Source organism: Takifugu flavidus, chromosome 10 (genome assembly GCF_003711565.1).
Source record: "Takifugu flavidus isolate HTHZ2018 chromosome 10, ASM371156v2, whole genome shotgun sequence".
NCBI classification, from domain to species: Eukaryota; Metazoa; Chordata; class Actinopteri; order Tetraodontiformes; family Tetraodontidae; genus Takifugu; species Takifugu flavidus.
In genome coordinates, this window is record NC_079529.1 from 4,469,077 (window position 1) to 4,484,820 (window position 15,744).

General features: G+C 49.3%; 1 protein-coding gene across 4 annotated transcripts in view; it reads left to right on the top strand.

The window, feature by feature from the left end:
* Positions 1 to 15,744, top strand: part of LOC130533220 (transcription factor HIVEP3) — a 28,488-nt gene that overhangs the window by 4,292 nt on the left and 8,452 nt on the right. For 2 of the 4 annotated variants that reach the window (XM_057046484.1, XM_057046482.1), the window contains exons 2-3: positions 9,477 to 9,524; positions 13,381 to 15,703. In XM_057046484.1, coding sequence (XP_056902464.1) covers positions 13,705 to 15,703 — 1,999 coding nt within the window. In that variant the 5' untranslated portion in view covers positions 9,477 to 9,524; positions 13,381 to 13,704. The remainder of the gene's footprint in view (positions 1 to 9,476; positions 9,525 to 13,380; positions 15,704 to 15,744) is intronic. The other 2 variants (XM_057046485.1, XM_057046483.1) reach the window with 1 other exon arrangement.

The window sequence follows — 15,744 nt, forward strand, 5'->3', positions numbered from 1 at the left end:
CCGTTGTCAGGTAAGGTCACCTCTGTTCAGATGCGCTTAATTATGCAGGAGTGTGGTCAACTGCCATTACCCGGGAAGGTCGTTTGCTCCTAACCCCCTTAGAGGGCACAAAACTCGTCAGATTTCGCGCTTTCCATCAGCACGGAGCTACTTGTTTTTGTATCAGCTCCTCATGCAGAACTCATAAGAACTTGTCCTCCACCATCGGCTTTGCAGTTGTCTTTAATTTGAAGCGACCACGTATATTTACTGGATCTATTTTCTGCGGCGCACAGGGGCTGGTTTCTGCCCCTGTATTCCCTGACTGTTTATGTTTACAGTGTACTTGCTGATACCTCCGTATTGCAGGGCCAAAATCAGGGCGTACATTTCACCTAATTGAAGGTCAATATTTGTGTGAGCGGCACAACAAACACGGTGTCTGGCCGGGTTGGAGCTGAGAACAGGCCACCAGTGTGCCCAATAAATCCCGAGTGCCTGTCATGTCCTACTGCGCTGCCAGAACCTCCGCTGTCGGGTTGTACGCAGGCTGCCGTTACCCTGACTTTGCTTGTTTGGACTAATCGATCAGTTATCAGTCAATAATCGCCGGGTATTTCAATAAATGATTGATGTCCAGAAACGTTATTGATGTTCCTCCGTGTATTGATATGAAGATCCACCTGATGTTTGAGCGATGTTCCTCCAGTGTTGACAACATGCGTGACACTGAATCCTCCGGGGCGGGATTAAGATCAACAAGAGCCCGCGGCCTCCGATGAGTAATCCCGTGTCACATTTGTCACCCCAGTCAGATTAGGGCGCCGCCTGCCCTGAGAGGGAACTTCCAGAGGAGCCGCGTAGGAGGTGTTGCACAGGAATGTAGTTTTTGGGCTCGAGACGTAAACGTCCGCCCGGCGGTTGTGATCGCCGTTCTGTTGGTTCTGGTCGAGCGTGGACTCGCGCGGTCTTTCGGGAGCGCAGATGGAGGCCATGTTTAGTCAGCCACCGTATGCTAATGTCACTGCGAGCTCCTGCTGCATCAGGAAGACCCCACCATGAGGTCGGTGCCCCCAACAAGATCCTTTTACTGACGCTGCAGTTCTGCTCCTCACCTGCGGGGGGGGTGCTAAGAAGGAGGTGCTGATATTAAATTGGTGGTGTAAATGCTGCTAGCGTGGACGTGCGTTGGAGGAAAGGCTATACTCTCCTTCAGTGAGAGGTGTATTGCGTAATCCTTCTGTCCTCCACAACCTCAAGCAGTCAGCAGTCCCAATGTTTGCACCGGGGAACCAACGCCTCCTCCCGTCCCCCCGTCCCCCCCCCTTCCCCCCCGCGTTGCGCCGTCAGCAGAGTGAGGGAGCAGCCCGGGCTCAGTCCCTGTAGACTTTCTTTTTTTTTTTTTCATCAACACTCTGCACGTCAGTGGCGCCGCGCTCGTCCTCCAGAGCAGATGTCAGAGGACAGCCTGCCGGGCCGGCGTGGAGGCTCGGGGGGACAAGGTGGACGGCTTGTGCTCCTGGTGCATCATGACTGCTATATTTCAGTGTGACACCTGCACCCTCGGGGGGGGGGAGTCCGCCGGTTCAGATCCTTCTGACACCTCCCTCTTCTCTCGGACGTCTCCTTCCCAATGTGCTGCGTCAGTCGCTATGAGGGTTCAGATTTATTTCCTTTAGTGCTCGAGTGGGTTTGGAGACAGCGCCCGTGGCAGGGTGTCCATTACTGTGGGAGAGGCTAAATTACACAGAAGAGGGAGATCAGGAGGAACCCCGCTGAGAGAGAGAGAGAGAATAGATGGATTAATTCTTCCAATCTCACAAGATCTTTCTTACTGGGAGAAAAACAAATGACTTCTTTGTGATAAACAAGGCATCAGTTAACTGTTGGAGCCAAACTCCTGCAGACTTTTGATCTGAAGTTTAATGTGCGAGATGGATGGACCCCCCGCCGTCCCCTGAGCTGCCCCTTCCCAGTCCCACCGGTCACAGTCGCATTGTCCTCTGGTCGCTTTGGAAAAATCATCCACGGGGCGGAGAGAGCACGCTTTTCCTGCCCGTTATTGTTCCGCTGGAGCCAGCCAGCCTTCCAGAGAGTATCACCGTTTCATCCCATCAAGCTGTGTAATTCACTGTTTATTGCTTTTCGGTGTAACTACAGTATTATCGGATTATCCTTGACGCACTCTTTCACCATGAAAGCCGCGTCTTACCGCGCGACTATCAGCCAAATCTTAAGTATTCCAGTCTGTGCGTTGACAAGATTATCCATATGAAGCACTACCAGGCCTCAGTGTGAGGATAACACTCCAGGATTTATTTATTCATTTACAACTCTTTATTCATGAGATGCAGACAGGTGGAGATGTTTGTTGTCCAGGATTTGGACATTAAACAGGTTAAAAATCCACCTTTTACTGCCATTAAATGGGGAGGTGCTGATTTTCCCATCATGCTTTATGGTGTTTTAAATGCTAACACATTACTGAGAGTGACGGCCGGATAGTGCCGACACCTCTCACCAGTTTCCTCCCTCCAGCTGACAGACAGCTGATGTTTGAGTGGGGCGGGACCTGTCAATCATTTCCATGCGGTTTTTGTGTGTCTGTGAACGCTCCTACTGAACCCGCAGGCCTCCCCGATCTGGCTCCGTCAGGTGATGATGAAGTTTTCATCAGTTCGGAGTTAAACTCCTCCATCTTCGCCTGCACCCAGATTCAATATTCTGTGCCTTTACAAAAAAAAGAAAAAAGATTTCCAGCTCACTGAAGGGCATTAGCTGCCATTTGTTTCAATTTCGGGCTTATGACTTTCTCATCTAAATGATTCATAAACACATTTCTCCCAGAAACTTCTGCTGTTGGCTTCGCGTGTTGTCAGAGTTGCCCTATCCCAGAATGCATTTATATTTCCTCAACGCTCTCTCCTGCACGTAATTTGGTTTCTTTTTTTAATATTGTTTATAATTAAAGTTCATTTGAATGCCAATATTGTCTTAATCAAAAGAGCAATGACAACACTTTAATTTCTCCATAGTTACAAAAAATGTGAGGAACAATCAAGCCGATCATGCTAGCCAGGCATTAGCTACAGGTGCTAAGGTTTAACCCGGTTAAATTACTGGTCACCTTTTTAACTCCCACCTGCAGATACAGTATATGAATAACTACAAACGTACACTGTGGATTCATAATGTCTGCTTGTTTACTCTTAGCTTTGCTCATTTAAGCAGGAAGACCACAACAGTCAGTGGCATCTTATCAAAAGAAAGAAGGTGCAAAAAAATCATTCAACATTCAACAACGGCTGCTTTAGGAACACACATCAGAGTTAATGAGTCATCTTTAAACAGTCTGGAGGTTACAGGAGCTCAACGTTGGACCCAGTTAGCCTCATTTTGACCACAAAGTTTAGAAAGGAAAGGTGGGATAAAGGTGCTGCTGGGTTTATGATGTTGGAAGTTCAGCGTTTACAGTCTTCTTCCGCCGCCACCCACGTTCCCCATCAAGCTTCCGATTAGATAAGGACTTGAGTCACTGTCCCGTAAATTGGCTCGTCCCATTAGCGGTAATATGGAGAGATTACTGGGTCGCGTTTTACAGAGTGAGGCCAGCCCTGATGAGCAGCATTACACCGTCACAGAAACTTGCTTTATTTCAATCAAACGGCAGTAAAACACTGATTAAAAGCTCCACTCTTCAAAGAAGCCGATAACCTTGATTGCAATCAGTAAAGTCCCTGTGATTTCGGTCACATCGGGTCATTTCGGGTTGGTGTAATATTCCATTAATGAGCATATGGCTTCAGGTTTCAATTAAAGCGGCGACTTTATGGCAGGGTCAGGTGGGTAATGCACAATCAGGCCCAATAATCAGAGCAGTCTCTTCGAAAATGGCCAGTTTGTTTCATCATTAACCTGCTTGAGATGGTACCTCAGGTCCCGGCCAGAGTGCCGCGTTATCTCGCACCCTGCCTGATAGAGAGCTCTTACAGTAATCATTCCCTCTGGGAGAGTCTTCTCTGGAGCACCGATCCAATATGTGTATGAATACCGGCTCAGGGCGCGTTCACGGACGCTCCTTCAACCTGTATCGAACAACAAATCAGCTGTGCATTACTGGGCAAGAACTAACAGGAAATCAATGGATGCAGCCGCCTATTCTCCATCAATACTGCCCCCATCCCCGCCCCCCCAGAGAGCTTCTCTGAAAGAAGCGGCGCTGTTTTGTATATATTTCAAGGATGTCATTGTTTGCCTGCTTTTTATTCATCACAGACTCGGAGGGGGGGGGTGTGCTGCGAGGATCGCTCTTCGGAATCGGGTTTCTCCCGCCCAGATTGGTACCAGACGATGACAGCTGGAGGAATGCACTGGCGATTCCTCTTACGCGGGTCGTATTGGGATAATCTGGGTGGCCGGGTCAGATGGAAAGAAAGAGAAGGAGGGCGTGTGCAGCGGGAACCCTGACTCGGAACCAGGCGGTCTGGCTGTGTGTGGCCCTCCCCTGCGGCCCCACCAACGGCTACATGAGCGATGACACGTTGATGCTGTTGTTAGTGCAAAGCCGGTCTGTTGCCAGCTAAGCACCTCTGATGTCTGCCGTCCCTGGTCCGTCCATACCCAGCGTCCTCCAGGCGTCCACTCTCTGAAGAACAACGGTCAAATCATCGTCCCTGTGACCGTTTTAGCCCTTCTCAGTTTCCACGTGCGCTTGATGGCCCGTCTCCTGCACGCTCCCCTCTTTCATGGCCTGTCTCGTGAGCGCGTGACGTCATTTCTGCGGGCTGCAGAATATCAGCCGTTCACGAGCGCCCCGCGACGGCCTCCGTTAGCTAATTGCGTGAATATGTTCCACACAAATGAGACACAAAGAGTTGGGTGGAGCGGGTGCGTCGGGTCGCCGATGAGGCGTTGATGAGTCCGCGTTGACAGGCGGCTAATGCAGCCAGGCGGTGGTCAGGATCAGCAGCGGAGGAGGGAGAGTAAACTGTAAACTGACACTGAGGCTAAATACACTTGTTTGTCACTGTGGGTAGTAATTACCCAGCCAGCCTTCAGCAAACCGCCTCATCGGATGGTTTCTCCCCCTCAGCCAGGCCGTGGGGGGGGCGGTCGGTTGGTGCGTTCTGCCGACTTCTCCATATGCTCCCTCAGTCTGAACTTTGACCTGTTGATTCTGTTCTCATTTGCACCTCCTTTGAAGTCATTCACACCACTCTTGTATTCAAAGTGTTGTTTTTGTGCATCTTTAAAGCTGCAGTTAGCTTTCAGAGAGGCGGCCGCGACGCACGGCGACGTTTGTTGATGCACAACGCAGCAGCTGCAGGAAGAGGAACTAGAACAGGTTTTCCCATCACTCAGAGGAGTTAACATGACTGTACACGTGGTAAATTAGAGCAAAAGCAACATGACAAATATGCTGAAAACCTTAGCGTGATTTCACTTCACTCGCGGCTAATTTTGGGAGAGCAACCATCGCGAGAAAAGGCCAAAAGCCTGGCGATCGCGGAGCGCTACAGAGGCTAAAGTCGTGTGAGCGCGGGCTTGCATCATGCTTCTAAGTTTACCGTGACTGAGAGGACAAATATAACCCAGCCAGCTGTGTACGGCGGGTACAGTAAACTGCGTGGGAGAATATCCACTGTGCATTCGGCGTCCACGCATCAGTGAAAGCTGTGGGTGCAGGGCAGCTTTAGAGAATGTCGGTTCCTCTTTCTATACGGGTGCATGCTCGCCTCGCCCCGTTACTGTCTTCTGAAGTCGTGACTCGGCCTTGTTTGTCCGCTGCTTCGCTCCCTAACGTGTTATCTTAACCTTCCACATGGAATCAACCCTGATGATTAAAGTTTAGAGCGGCAAGTATTTGGAATCACTTCCCAGTCGGCAGTTTTAGCTGCTTGTGATGATTTCTGGCCACACGCCTTGAGGCCCTGGTAGCCTTCCTCACAGACAGACGGTGGTGCTTATTAACGCCTCCCGTGAGCGACGGAGAGGAGAGGAAAGCATTTCTGTGAGTGGCTGCAAACGCCGTCGTCCATTTCTGCACCTTCAGAGAGCGTAGATGAGAGGCGGTGAAGCCCCTCCAGATAAATAATGGATAGATAAAATGGAGATGGTGAGTAAATTAGTGGATGGACAGTCCATCAGTGGTTTACAGGATCAGGTGTCTGCTGATGACACCTATTGATCTGACAGGCCGGAGCAGGCCAGCGGGTCTCAGACGGCTCACGTAAACGCAGATATCGTCGGGAAAGCAGGGTAGGTTTGTGCCGTTTTAAAGCCCAGCGAGGCACGAGCCAGGCGTCAAACCACCAACCTTTCAATTAGCGGTGCAGCTGTGTTTCGCTTCAGCCGCATGTGTGAAAGTTGGCACTTTCAGTCCTTTTGTCCTGAAGTTTCATGAAACAACTGCTGGTGCAAGTTGCAGGTTCTGCCTCCCACTTTTCTTTTTTGGCTCATTTAATATCGCCTCCTGAGTCTAGCCTGGAAAAAAAAAGCTAATCAGGTTAACACACAAATTCGCCTAGATTACAATAGGGAGGGTAAACAGTTTAGAGTGGCGCTGCGGCACGGCACGGCCTCAGATAATCAGATTATTTGTGTAGCGTTTTAGCAAAAATCTTTTCTGCTGAACTACAGACGTGGGACGTTTAATGTTGATGGAGAAGAGGTGTTGTGTTGTGTTGTGTTGTGTTTTTGCAAGCACAAAACGTTCCAAATTTCTATTTCGCATTCCAAATGTAGCAGTTAACAAAAAACAGCACTAAAAAGAAACTTCTGTCTATAGCTAATTATAATTAACCCTTAAAACTCCCTCGGTATCAATAATGAAAGCGCATTAATCCATAGTAAATGATAGTATTCAATCAGCTGACTATTATTAACACTGACTGAATCACAGCTGGCAAATGTAGCATTAAATTATTAAAAGGAAACGACCTGAATTATCATGTTATGAACTCCACATCAGTACGACAGCGGAGGAGTGCATGCAGCAGCCATCATTAACCATTTTAGTGAGGCGAGTAACGGAACATAAGCTCGTAAAGATAAAAGAGACACATTTAGGATCACCGTCATAATGGAGGCAGGTACTAAAATGTTGATTATGGATGGTAAAATAAGAATACGGTGAGATTCTTTCAGGGGCAGATACCCAGAACACACATTTGACAGGATCAGATTTCTCATTTAAATGTCATATTTTTACTATGGTACCTTGATTGATCCATTTCAGGTCCAAAAACGGGTCTGGAATGGAAATGTCCGCCCCCACTGCCCAAAGTGAATGAAAACAATGTGCAAATGGAGCCGCAGGGCTTATGTAAACTCGGTGGGCTCCCACTTTAAATGGAGTTTGTTTCTGTCGCCTCGCCACAGTCAAATAGACAGAGGAGGGTCAGTTTACTGGTAGACCACACGTCCGAAAGAAGAGAGGCCGTCCTGAATGGGCCCGTTTTACTGCCTGCGTCCGCGTTTTATAGGGTGAAAAGTCCAAAAATATGTAATCTGTATGGGTGTCTGTAAATGCGCAAACCGCTCATTTGGTTTAAATTATAGCCCACCGCTGCACCTAAACAGCATGAAATTTCTCATAAAGCCTGGCTTCTGTGTCTTAAGTGACGCTTGCCACCGCGTTATATTGTGGAAGTAGGTGTGTGTCGCGGAGATGAAGTTTCCCCGTGCGGACAGGAGACATTGGAGCGCTTGTTTCCGTTTACTGGAAATGAAAACAGCTTTGGGTACTTGGAGCCAGGGCTGCTCGGGGGTCCAGTGATTACAGTTCTGTATCATCGCATCGTAAAGAGCGCGCTTTCGTGTCGTCATCATTTCCGTTGGGATGGCGGCCCTCTGAACGATTGTTGCTGGCAGGGTTGACTACCCTCAGCCTCTGGGTTCTTAACCAGGCTGCATCCCCGGCTTTATCGGGAACGTTGCCTCCATGTAGGGAGGCTCTCCTGTCAATCATGGTGACAGTGGCGGTTTTGTTCCTGGGACTCTGCCCACCCCCCCTCCATCTTCCCGTCAGAGCAGCCTCGGCCTGGGGAACAGAGAACAAAGGGATGACGGACGATGGAGGTCCCTCTCAGCGAAGTACAGTAAAGAAGGTGTGTGCTGTTCAGTGTACAATAAGTACATTCAGGCGGGCACAATACAGCGCTTCGTGCTGCGAAGGGCGGAGGTAAAGAGGAATCAGGCGCCTGATTCCAACATAAATGTAAAAAGGGGGGAAATTTTGATGGCGGGGGCTGAATAAGGGGGAGAGAAAAAATCACAGTCAGTAGATGCGGCTGAAATCCAATCAGTTTTCTTCCTTTAATGTGTCTGTGGCTGTGGGTCCCAGCAGGCCACCACGTGTTGCAGGCCTGAGAGGATCCGTGCTCCCGCCGCCTGTCTTATTCCAGCCATCCGCTCCCTCCGTGTGCTGGCTTGTCGCCGTGCGAGCGTGTTTATTTTCGAGTGTGTGACTCACACTTCCTGTGCTCCGCCAATGAGGCAGAGCTCCATGAAACAGCAGGACCTCCGCTCATTCTCAATTCTCTCTTTCTCTTTCTGTTTCTCTCCTTCTCCCTTGTGCTGCGCAGTTGATAGGCTCCCGGCCCGGGTTTCTGCGTAATGCGGGGGCCTGCTTGAATGGATGCAAGCCTGGAACTCATTTTCCAGATGCGGCACAGTGACACTCTGCCTGAGAATAAAACACGCGGCGGCGGCGTGCGCCCTCCGTGGTGGCCGCCGGCTCGTCAGAGAGCTGCCGCGTGAATATGTGCTTCCTTCGTCTGCCGCTACAGTAAGATAATGCTGCAGATAAGGAGGAGGTAATTATCCCTCCAGGGTTCTAACGCTGCAAAGGAAAGCCCCATGCAAGACCTGTTTGTAACCCTGTCTGTCAACAGCTCGAGACCGCAGCTGAATGGAGCCGACACTCCTGTTCTGTGACGTCTTTGGCTTTATTTTATTAACCAGAAAGGGGGAAAAAACACAGAAGCCACACCTCTTATTCCTCTAGTCAAACATTCCGTATCCTACGCCGAGTTTTAGCGTCTTTATTTGGCACCTTTGCCAAATTCTGGGTGTAATCATGCAAACCTGCCGTTACAAACTGTCACGCGTAGCCGCTTGGCAGCTTGTCTTGATGAAGACAGGAAGCTGTGAGTAATCAGATCATGGGCTGGAACTTATCTGACAAAAACTATCATACATTTGGGGGGGGGGTTTGTTTTCATGGTTGTTGTATGGTCAATTAGCAGCAAGAAACCCCGGAATGGGTGCTGTGGTCTGGATTCCAACCAGGCTGGTGCGAGTGAATCACTTCTATTTTCTTCTTGCCTCTGGACCTTCCTCCTCCTCCCTCTTACATGTGTACAGTGAAAACATCCATTTAGTGTTGTCCTCTCTGTCTCCATCACTCTTGTTTGCCTCTCTCCCTCTTTTTTCTGCATCTCACCCACTCATATCTGCTCTCTCTCTCTTTCCGTCTCTCTCTGTCTGTCTCACAGTGCCTATGAAGCGCGTCTCTAAGGGAAAAGACCAGACTGCTCTGACAGGTAATGTCTTTAAACTATCTGTCTATCTGTCTGTCTGCCTGTCCATCTGTCTGCCTGTCCATCTGTCTGCCTGTCCATCTATCTCTCACACAGCTGATCCCAGCATGTGAATTTATACATTTTGTGTGTTTGTTATTGCAACTGAGGATTTGGCGCATTGAGCAACTTTTCTGTGGAGTATCTGTCAGGCTCTGACTGGGCAGCACGCCGACGGTGTTAAAGGTCATCACTGATCCCCGTGGACGATGATGTGGGGGATAAGACTTTAGAAAATTGCCTTTTCGGTTGAGGAATTCCTAACCCGAAAGCTGTTCCCATTCCCTCGATTTGGCAGAACTTCCGTATTCTACTTAGTCCCGATGGTTCTGACTGCAACTAGAATTATGGAAATCCCTGCAATGAACACTTTAGCAGAGGGTGTGGAAAGGTACTTTTCAAGCCCATGATTATGTCACCAGAATTTCCGCATGCTAAAAAGTCTTCAGCCACGGAAGCGCACCTTCTCCCACGCCGCTGTGTGACTGTTTGAGTTGAAGGCTGGTATTGACCTGCAGTTCACTGGCTTTGTTTAATCAAAGTGAACACTGAGACGGCTGTGAAGCAGCCGCCGTATCAAAGACCTGTGAAATCCTCCTCATCCTGCTGCCTCAGAGGTGCAGCGATTCCACTTCATCCCGCACACAGAGTGACTGAGAGCTCTGGTATGTGGTGTTTTGGTTTGGGTTTTTTTTTTTTTCAGACAGCCTTCTTAGCATGCTTGGGTAAGTGTGACTCTCGGGCTCAGACGATTTATCTGTGTGCGGTTTCTCTTTTACAACAGGGTCCGTTCTTCTTCTGCGACTTTCTAGGATGCGTTCACTTGCCGGCTTTCTTTTTTACTCAACGTTTGGTTTCACTTTTCCGCCTGCTTCTACTTCAGGAGTGGCACAAAGCCACGTGAGTCTGATAAGATGTCGTGGTGCACTCGCAAAACTGATACCTCCGCGATTTGGGTCGTCAGAGTGGATGTTGCGTGACTTTGCCTGCACCCCGGGGGACAGTCAGGAACGGGGTCGAGTGTCGAGGGTCATGCCGTGTTGTCGATGCAAGCAGAGGCAGAGCATTTTCCCTCCCCACTGCCGTTGTGCCTGTGTAGTCAGAAAGGATGCTGGGAGATAAATTTAGACTTCCAGCTCCCTCTCCATCTGCCATTGCTCAGAGTAGGCTGGTTTCCATGGGAACCTGCACCAGGCTACACAGAGTGAGGGGAGAGATGTATGTGTTTGGAGGGGGTGTGACCACAGAAAATTATCAAAAATGCACTTCAGAGAGTTTATCAGATTTCAGGACAACACAATCACAAGGTGGTTCCTTGTTGTCGCGGCCGGACTCGTGGCTGATGAAGAAATGAGCACAAACTGTCAGCCGCACTCTCTTGTGCATGATAATGAAGTTTTAGCTGCACAACTGCTGCAATGATACTGTGGAGGCATCGAACGGTTTGTTTTATGAGATTCAGAATTACAGCAAGTGATGTAATGGAGATGCGAGGTGTGTGATCTGTGACTCTGAGCCCGTCCGTCTGTCAGGGATCCCCTGGGTGCTGACAGAGCCCCTTCGCACTCACAGGCAGGCACACACACATGTTGGCACACCTCTGTCGTTTTCCTGTTTTCTCCGCGCCAACCACGAATCGCATTTTTAGCACGGGCACACAATAACCCAGCCTGGCTCGACAAAAGCGGTCAAAGTGCTTGTGGCACCCTTCTGCATTGTTTTTGCTCGCTGCTGCCGATATTGGCTTTGCGGCGTCGAGCCGACAATCTTCCCAATCAGCAGAACATTACGGAGTAAACCAGATGCATCAGCGGCTTCCTGTTTGCACCTCCGTCTAAAAATAGAGTCAACCGAAGCACCCTCATCAGTGAGGTTAGGCAAATTTACATAAACTGTGTTTCACCGCAGCTCCTATCTTCATCCTTTCACCTGTGAGACGGGCGTGTTGAAGTGTTGCATGTGGAGGAGAGTCACCTCTGTGGAATGAAGGGATGATGGAAAGGGAATTCCCCTTTTAGGCCACCCAAGGGCACCGCAGATGGTCAGATGATTTTGTGTGTGTGTGTGTGAGTGAGTGAGTGAGTGAGTGTGTGTGTTAGACTGGTTTCTTTCAGGCATTCCTCTCCTCCTCCACCTTCCTGGTAAGACTCTGACTGTGTGTTTCCCCTCTCAGTGCCGACAGTCTCGACTGCACTGAATAATGGAAGAAACACTCTCCCCGTCATTAAGACCATCCTCTCACCTTGTTCGAGGCTACATCAGGACTTTTGGAAGATGTGACCAAACGCGTCAAGATTGCCGGCCAAATGAATGAGGATTGACAGTCCTTTCTGCTCACATTTGTTTAAATGTTGGGCAAATAACTCACCTCTCTGACAAAAAAAAACCCCAGAAGCTTCTCCTGTTGGGCTAAAAGGCGGGGGAAGCATAAATGAAAGCAGAGCGTTTTAATTGTCTCGACTCGGTTTGTTGTCCCGTATAATTGCTGTTTGTTGATGGTGAAAGTCTGCTGTAATCAAAGCGCCGACGTGCTCTGAGGAACTCTGCAAACAGGCGAACAGATCTCAGCAGATGTGCTGGAATGAGCAGATGGAGCCCAAAAATCTGTCAAGTTGTTTTCAGGAGCAAGACTGACTCTCCTTTTTCTTCCGCTGTGTACTTGCTCTAATGAAGGCTGACTGTGGGGTGAGGGTTTGTTTTTTTAGACGCACAGACCGAGCCAACATGTCGTTCATTAAAAAAAGGAAATCCATTCAATGCTACTTCGCCTCGACTGGCACCTTTAGCCGTTCTTTTGGTCTACTTTACATGTAGATTCCAACTATCTGGGAATGTCTCTACACCGTCTCTCTTGATTCGCTCCGCCCCTACTCTTCTTCTCCACGACATCCACACATGTCGCCGTGCTGCGTCCATGTGAGGCGAGCACAGGGTTCAGACTGGTGTCAGCGCTCCAGATGGTGATCGATAAAGCCTGCGCCGGGGCTGTCGGCGGCCCGGTCTGGATGCTTAGCGAAACTGTTATGATTGTCTCTTTGCCTTCCCGGGATGTGTTTTGATTGGCTCCGATACAAGAATGTTGCATCTTGAGTTGAGACAAAGTGGAAGATCGTAGTAGGCGGGGGATATTGCTGAACGTACGTCTTGATGAAGGAGCAGAGGTCGTCGTGCCCTCGCATCACCGTGATGAATTTCTCTTTGCTTCTCATACACAGAGCTCCTTGGCAGTAGGCCAGGGCAAATATTACCGTAGATCCATCTTTATAAAAGCCTCATAAACAATACAACTTGGTGGCTGTGTAACTAGTTAGTCCATCCAGCTGAGATCCAGTTGCTGTAAAGGCTCCTAAAAGACACCTTTTCGGTGTGAGAACTGAAAAATATTGGCTGCATTTCACTCAAACACACAGAATCTACCCATATGGAGTAGAATTTTCCATTTCTTTTTACATTTGCAGGCAATTGTACAAGTGATTGTTTGTGTCTGTGCACATTGGAAATGACAGATTTAACTTGAAGGGTTGAACTGACGACTACTTGGGTTCTTAAACTTGTAGCTTAAACTTCTGCTGCTGCTCAGGGTCAAGATCTTCATCTCAAACACAAGCTCTTCCCTTTGGACATTCTATTTTTACTGACTGATTGTTTATTATGTGACTATGAGAGAAAAACTGTTTATTTTTTGTCTGTTCACTTCGGAAATTAATTTCGAAAAATTAGCATAATGATGAAAGATATTGTGTAGGATCGCGTTGGTGAGTGAAATACTGACTGAGTTCAACTTTGTCATTTGACTTCACTTTTTTTTCTGTCTCTTTAGACCCGCTCTGTAACGCTTTCCATCCATCGAGTGAGAAGCCCCGAAGAGCCCTAAAATGAGTGAAGCAGGACAGAAACAGTGCTGCACTGGACAGAGAGATGACCAATGTTTACCCGCATCTATGCATCAGGACACATTTTAATGATGCATCATTTGGTTCTTTTGAATAACTTTTGGCCCACACTGATAAAGGCCCTTCATTGTGTAACACAGCTCAGAACTATCAATGTTTCCCTGCCCCTGACTGCTCTGATGCCATGTGGTTAGTCCCATGAGGCTTAAAAAGCCCCTCCGTTAAAGTCTTTGAGGTCTCCTCCCCACTCTATGGAGGCTGAGTCCAGCCGTCCGACCGATGGGGAGCGCTCTGGAAGGCAAGAGCAGCAGCATGTAACATCTGACTCTTCAGTAGGACCCTGTCCACCTCAGCAGCCTCAACAGCCCCCGACTACCCGTCCTGTGCACAGACCCTTGGGCCGCCTGCAACATCGGCAGCCTAAACGTACTGACCTTCTGCTGCGGTTGCAGCAGCAGCAAGCTGTAGCATGGCAACATTTAGAGACCCCAGGTCCTTCAGGAGGCAGCTTCTTCTCTTCGGTTTCCTCATCATCTTTATCCCTTCACTCTTCTCCCTCTACCCAGGGTGAACATGCACACAGTGTCACTTCTCAGTCCAGCCAGGATGCCCCAGAAGCGGTCAGCTCACCTAGAAGAGGAGAGAAGAAACCGCAAAAGCCAGGGAAATATGTGTGCACTTACTGTGGCCGTCCATGCGCCAAGCCAAGTGTTCTTCAGAAGCACATCCGTTCCCACACAGGAGAAAGACCATACCCTTGTCCTCCCTGTGGTTTTTCATTCAAGACCAAGAGTAACCTGTATAAGCACCGCAAGTCCCATGCCCACCGCATTAAAGCCGGACTGGTGTCCAGTCGTGATGAGCCAAGTATAAGTAGGCCTGAAGGCAGTGGCACTGGAGAGGACTTTGAGGAACACTCCGAGGGAGAAAGCACTGAATCTGAAGAGGAAACTGGCCAACGCAAAAAATCCACATCTAAGAAGATCATGGGGCCACAAAAGAAGAGTGAAAAGGAATCATTAGCAAGCTCAGAGGAAAGCCAGAGGCCTGAAGATTCCCAGGCTGTGAAACAAAGACTGGCACTAAGACTTAGTGAGAGGAAACGTGGCCCAGTGGCTTCTTCGGATGACCCTCCTTCCTCTCTGTCCACCTCTTCTTCTTCCTTGGGCCCTGGGAGCAAGGGCAGTACAGAGTCAGGCTACTTCTCTGGATCGGGCAGCACTGACCTGTCCCAGGTTAGCCCCCCCAGTGCCAGTGCCAAAACCTACGCAGAAATCATTCTGGGAAAGTATGGAAGGTTGGGAGGGCAGCAGCGTAGTCCTCATCAAAAGCAGCCTTATTCTTCAATTTCCTCATCCTCAGGAATGGAGGACAAGAACGTTCCATTCGCTGTACCTAAAACCCAAGTAATAGAACACATCACTAAGCTTATTACTATTAATGAAGCAGTAGTGGACACCAGTGAGATCGACAGTGTAAAGCCAAGGCGCTCCTCTCTCTCCAGAAAGAGCAGCATTGAAACGCCCAAAATTAGTACTCCCAAAGATCCATACGCATTTGACCCCAAAGGAGAAACTCCTGGTCCCAGTGGTTTGAAGTTCATCCACAATCCTGAGTCAGAACCTCCAGGCACTCAGGAGCAGTCAGCAGTGCCTCTACTCAGAAGTCACTCAATGCCATCGAGTACCAGCCAAGGAGAGTCGTCCTCCACCGGCACCATGTCTCCGAGGGGTTATCGTCTCTGCCAGTCATTTGATGAACAGCAAGCCGTGGTTGCTGAGATGAGGATCGGCCACGCCCAGCGTATGCTGAGGCGCCAGCCTGCGATAGAGGTTCCACTGGGCGCTGAGCAGCTGCTGGAGGAGGCTAGTCAGGCCTCCTCCTCAAACAGAGGTGCTGAACGCTCAAGGCAACCACAAGAGCAACAACCTAGGAGTCTTAACCAGGTGACCTGTGAGACGTGTCAGTCCCATTTCCAGTATGAAGACATAGAGGTCCACAGACGCACGTGCCCGGGGCATAAGAGTCTAGAACCAAAAAGCAGGGATGGTGGAAAAACATGCAAAGAGGATCGCCCGCAAATGATGATACACTATAAATTCAGAGCACTAGCTATGGCTGTGAGAAAGAGACGGAAAGAGGAAAGTCTGGAGGAAGACCCTCCCCACCCTGCATCTGCCCCTGCGTCAGGCAGCTCAGCGGGCCTCATTACTGGGCAGAACAGACCTGACCACAGTCCCCCCACTTTAGGTTTGTCTACCAATCCCTGAAATATAACGTAAAAGTGTTCC